General features: G+C 41.5%; 1 protein-coding gene across 2 annotated transcripts in view; it reads right to left on the bottom strand.

The window, feature by feature from the left end:
* Positions 1–6,000, bottom strand: part of ift172 (intraflagellar transport 172) — a 70,914-nt gene that overhangs the window by 11,441 nt on the left and 53,473 nt on the right. For both annotated transcript variants that reach the window (XM_079526818.1, XM_079526819.1), the window contains 3 exons: positions 4,988–5,052; positions 2,284–2,464; positions 1,013–1,122 (listed from right to left, as the gene is read on the bottom strand). In XM_079526818.1, coding sequence (XP_079382944.1) covers positions 1,013–1,122; positions 2,284–2,464; positions 4,988–5,052 — 356 coding nt within the window. The remainder of the gene's footprint in view (positions 1–1,012; positions 1,123–2,283; positions 2,465–4,987; positions 5,053–6,000) is intronic.

The raw sequence follows: 6,000 nt of genomic DNA, 5'->3' as shown, positions 1-6,000 counted from the left end.
CAGGCACACACAGGGGGAGATTATAAGGTTTTTAGTTTACCGTTATTTTACAAAACAAAAAATAAACTGCCCTACACAATTCGAGTCAAACAACCATGGCTTTCCTTCAGGCTTTGTACCACAAGCAGGGGATGGCGTAGGGCTGGGGTGGGGGGCGCACTGAGCACTCCTCTCAACTGGGGCCTGAACTGAAAACTAAGCAGGAATAATTTACACTTTTCTCTGTTTCATACCACCCTCCTCCCCCTTTTCTCAAACGAAGCCTTTGATGTTTTTCCCACAAGTCATTAGAGAGAGGAGGGGGGAGGTGTGTGTGTGTGTGTGTGTGGGACACACACACACTGCGAGCTCACCGGCTAACGAGCCACAGCTCGTTAGGACTTTTAATATGGGCTGTAGGGGGGAAACAAGGATGCCACGTTTTAATAAACCATCAAACTGGTTCTCTGTACATTGATTATACAGGCCTGTGAGCAGAGCTGGTAGACCTACAGGGTGCTCACTGTGTGTGTGTGTGTGTGTGTGTGTGTGTGTGTGTGTGTGTGTGTGTGTGTGTGTGTGTGTGTGTCTGTGTGTGTGTGTGACTGTGTGTGTGTGTGTGTGTGTGTGCGTAACAATCATATTCTGACATACTGTATGAAAAAGCTAGATTGCATAAACATTTGATAAGGTACTTTCAGATGGGTATTGATTAACGCAGACGTTGTCGCCTGGCTCAACGACAGGTCTGGTCCAGATCTGGTCATGAGGGGCGTGACAACATAAGCGTAAATAAATAGGTCAACACTATCCAGGTCTAGTTAGTCGCGGGTGTGTGCACGAAACGAGCATGCGCACGACAATTTCACGTAAATACGCTTGCGTATTTGAGACCCGCAGGTTTCATTGAAAATGTATTAGTAGGCGCGTTAATCGCTGCTCATCTGAAAGGAACTTCACTGTACTTAGAAACCATTACACTAGAGCAAGACATTCTAAATGAACGCCATAGCAGCGTATATCCTCCCCTCACCGTGTGCCTCTTTTGGCCGCCTCCTTCTCGTACTCCTCCTGGAGGATGGAGAGCCTGTTGGGGAGGTACTCCTTGCAGATGCGCATGGCGTCGCTCCACATCTCTCCATCCTTCCGGCACACAACATCATTTAATTACAGACAGGCAGACAGACGGAAACAACAAACAGGCAATAACAACCAGCGGCGGTTAGCCGCTGTGAAGTGCGTCTGCCAAAGTTTCTGCTCTGAATAATGAAATGAGAAATATGAGAAAATTAATGCTGCTGTGCTCCTCTGTGTCCGAGTTGCAATTAAGGCTAGACTTAACATGCACACTAACACAGTGCATACTGGCATATATCACACGCATAAACAAAATGCATACAGAAAGACAGATGCACCTCCGAAGCAGATTGAGCTGAGAGAATACAATATGAAGCCCAGTAATCAAAATAGGTAATGTTACAAAATTATAATAACAACAGCTGACGCTTGGGGAGATTGAAAAAAGAAAGTTAGGAGGAGATAGAGAAAGTGTGAGGGGAAAAAACATTCTCTTTTTTCTGTCCCTGTTGTAGAGGAAAGAGCTGGCTCAGTTAGTTATTGGTATATGGGAAGAGATCTGACAGAAAAATGAATTCCCTCTCTCTGTTCACACAAACACAATGAAATCTTGGGAATAACTGGCAAAGGAAATGGCAAAACATCATTCTCTTTGACCATAATATGAAGCCTTCATACTAAAAATGTTTCCAATCAGATAATCCGTTCATTTATTCAGCCTTGTTGTACAATGATTTTTTTACACTTTGGCAGATTACTACTGAATTAATAGAAAAAGAAGCACTGTTCCCACCCAAAAAACCCACACACAAAATACTCTGTTTAAAGGTCATCAAAGACCTTTAAACCTTAAAGTGATATTATTGAGTCACAACAAGGTCCGAAAATAATAAACACTTTGAAGTTTCCGTTGACATAACAAAAATATCACTATGTACAGTACAAGTACTGACTTTCCATATCGTTTTCTCCACCTGCTTTCTACATGAATCTACAGCACGCTCCTCCAAAAGCTTAGAGCCAGCATTATTGTGTTGACGACATGAACCCTTGTGTCAATCAGTATTCTGGGCATGTCATAATAGGAAAACATTCCACGGAAATAGGTGACGAGATTTAAACGCAGTCAACAACATATAGTGGTCAAATGTCTGCCATTTCAGTATGTCTATGCCATGTCTTTGTTAACGAAACCTTTTTGCTGCTGTCCTGGCTATTCCAGTTTACCTTATAGTACTTGACAGCCAGTTCAGGTCTCTGGGCGCGAAGCAGGAAGGCCTCAGCCTTCTGGAAGTCCTTCTGGTCAAAGCACAGCTTGGCCTGGCCCACCAGAACCTCACACACGCTGTCTGGGTCGTGACTCTCTGCCACACGCTGCGCGCTGGCCCAGTCCTGGTTGTGCACATACCTGGGACACAAAACAGGCAGGAGTCCCCCCCCCCCCATTTTTAAAAATAAATAAATAAATAAATATATATATATATTTGCATATGTATGTATGTATGTATGTATGTATGTATGTATGTATGTATGTATGTATGTATGTATGTATGTATGTACAAATCTGACCCGCACACACACAATGAACCGAGGGGCTGGTGTGTGTGTAAATGAGAGAGAGAAATGTTACATGTACTGTATGTGTGTGCATGAAGAGTCTGTTTCTCTGTGTGTGTGTGTGTGTGTGTGTGTGTGTGTGTGTGTGTGTGTGTGTGTGCATTGTGAGCTTGTAGATCCGTTTCTTTATGTATTCCTAATACAAGAGTATACTGTAGGCCCTAAGGTCTTTTAGTGGTTGAGTGGGCATGTCTCTAGACTAGTTCAAGGGTGGGGTATTTGGCTGTTATTTGATCAATTTATACCTCGATTTCTACTTTGATGTATGATGAAACATAAATCGGACTTTATCTCGTGTGTGTGTGTGTGTGCATGTGTGTGTGCTTGCGTGCGTGCGTGCATAGACGCCGATGGAGTGAGTGCCTTGTTGCTAGCGCACACTTGAGAAATATTAAGCACCCTTGACATGCAGAGTCGGGCCAGATTTTACAGGGATCCTCAGACGAGGCAGACTGCTGACAGTCCAGAAGTGTCAGAACAGGTCAGCTCCATATATGGAGATCTAAGGGTTTTAGGTCAGTGTCGTGATCTTCATATATGGAGACGGCCACATATGGAGTGTGTCACAAGGCGTGACGGACTGATGGCCATATATGGTGGTGTGATGTGTCACGAGGCGTGACGGACTGACGGCCATATATGGTGGCTTGACGGATTGACTGTTTTGCAGGTTTTCATAGTAATCTGCAACCTACAGTCGCAATTAGAAAACTGGAAATGCCCAGGCGGTGGCGTAACCGTCTGGGCACCCGACTGGTAATCCAGTCGCAGTGTGCCGCGGGTTCGACTCCCGAGCCCGACACGGCCTTTACTGCATGTCTTCCCCCATCTCTCTCCCGTTTCCTGTCAGCCTACTGTCTGTCCCTTCAACAAAAAAAAAACAAAAAAAAAAAAAAGGCGTAAGCCGCAAAAAAGAAAAAGAAAAAAAAAAAAAGAAAAAAAAAAGAAAACTGGAAATAAAAGAAATGCCACGGAGGGGGGTCAAGTTGAGTATGCATAGTTTCGTGCCCGTGTGTGTGTGTGTGTGTGTGCAGAACCACCTTGAATAAGCTATTGTTGCCAGTGACTGCCAGTGCTCTTGAAGTCTTAATTAAGTCTAACTCCCAATACACCGTATATACTATTTCCTTTTTACATGTCATGGCTAAATATGAAAAACTCACTCAATCCATAATGCATGGATTGGCATGTTCAGTGTACCCTTTATTTATGTCACTGCTGACACAATGTAAAATGATAGGAAGAATAGACTGTGAGCTGCCAACTGGCACAGAGACAGACTGCGTCGGTGGCATCATTAGTGAGTATAGGCTACCTACAGTAGCTGGCTTGTGTATGCCAATTAGAAGGATCCAATTACAATTTTAGAACTTCTGAGCGAAAATCCTTCCCATCATATTCTGTCTTGTTAGGAGGAACATAGCACGCCACCTTTGATGTTTAGTTTCAGGAGTCCATGTAGAATTAGCCAGAATGTGAGTAACCTAAAGTGTTATGTTAGAAACGTTGAGTATGGCTCCCCAGCATTTAGAAACTGCCGGAAACCTCCTAACTCCATTTTTGAGGGTTCTTTTGCATACATCAGTGCTATTGAACACCCTTTACATCTGTGTGTTGTTTCGAATATATTGAACCAATGGAAAGTAATAAAAAAACACTTTGGACAAAACCTCTTAACTCCATTGGACCCTCAAATGCAAGTATAATTGACAATTTATAAAGTCACAACACCAACTTTGATGATGAACTTTGATCAAAATATAAGGTTTTCTTAATTTCCTGAAAAATGTATAATTTTCATTTCCTGACAAATGCAAATTTTTGAGTAAGGTGGTTTCTCCCCGACAGCAGAGATATGTTGAGCAATTTTCATAATTGGCATAATATGTGACCATACCATTAACAACCTATAGAAGGCAAAACAAATCTAAATTTCATCATGCTTTATGTACTATAGCATGTGATGTGTCAAACTAGGGGGTTTTCATGATGCTGAATCCTTTCCAAGCATTAGTTTTGCACAAAAAACACTAAAAACGGTCTGCAAAAGAGGTTATTCTCAGCTCCATTTGTTTATTGCTTCAACGTTTTTGAAGCAATAAAGGTAGTATAGCTATGCATCCCAAGGTTTACTTTTGGTTTGGAAACCAAAAGTGGTTTGTGAGACGTTCTGAGAGGTAATCGACAAATAAATACTGTATTTCGTCATGAAGGTTCCTGACATTATGCCCAGTTTTCCTGATGTGCTGATATTAGCGCTGTGGCTGAGCTAAACATGTTAGCAGGCTCTGTCATCATCATCACCATTACTTACATCAGAACAGCTTCTTTGGGCTTCCCCGCTTTGATAAACTCTGTCTCAGCCTCAGCGAACTTTCCCTGGGAAAAGGAAACATTGCAACAGATTCTAGATTAGCATCATGCACCTGACATGTACGATTGCGTCTTGAAAAGAGGAAGGTAGATTTGGGCCTTTGAGAGTCAACGAAAACACACACGCACACACACAAGAGCCACCGTAGTTGCTAATGAGGTTTTTGAAGTCTGACAGCTAGCGGATGTGTCGAGTTCACAAGCAGAGGAAGAATAAAGGCTGTGGTTGGCAGAGACACAGATACACACACAACTAATTACTTTAACTAGAATGAAACATTATAAATAGTGTCAGAGCTAGGTATCTTGTAGGAGAAGGACTGTACCAATGCCATCATAAAGTTTGTCTCAGCTATAATCCATGTTAATAGATATGGTACAAAACCACTAGCTTCAAATAACTACCTTAACCCATTTAGAGTAGAATTCCAATTCTAAAAATGCCTTCTAAATCCTGAACTAAGTTTTCTAAAAACTTAAAATATTTATTATTATTTATTACCAAAAATATGTTGCTATATATATATATATATAGCAACAATATATATACTGTGCATAGCAACAACTACCCCAAAAGGGGTTCAGGTCTAATTGGTTAATAAGTACAGTATTTATCACATGGTAAAAGCAGAGTCTTTGGATCTGTAGTGGTTAATCACAGTTTGGATGTTACTTTTTAATTTCCCAAGACACAGGTGATAGCAAGTCAGCAGGAATCACAATCATAGTATTAACTTCACCTTCACTCATTGAAGGTGATGATGTCAGACAGAATTATAAGTCAGTCGTGTTTTTTTAACAATTGTTTTTAGTAACAATGCTTGACCCAACCCAATTATTCTTAATTCTATATTAAGTTAATAGTCACAATAGAACCTTTTCACTTTGACAAGCACTGCAAATGCAGCCTTCAGGAAATAATGTGAATTGTGGATGTGTTTCATTTAGGTGTTT

Source organism: Electrona antarctica (genome assembly GCF_951216825.1).
Source record: "Electrona antarctica genome assembly, chromosome: 17".
In the NCBI taxonomy this organism is placed as follows: Eukaryota; Metazoa; Chordata; class Actinopteri; order Myctophiformes; family Myctophidae; genus Electrona; species Electrona antarctica.
The sequence above is the reverse complement of the archived record's forward strand: the minus strand, read 5'-3'. Positions and strand labels throughout refer to the sequence as shown.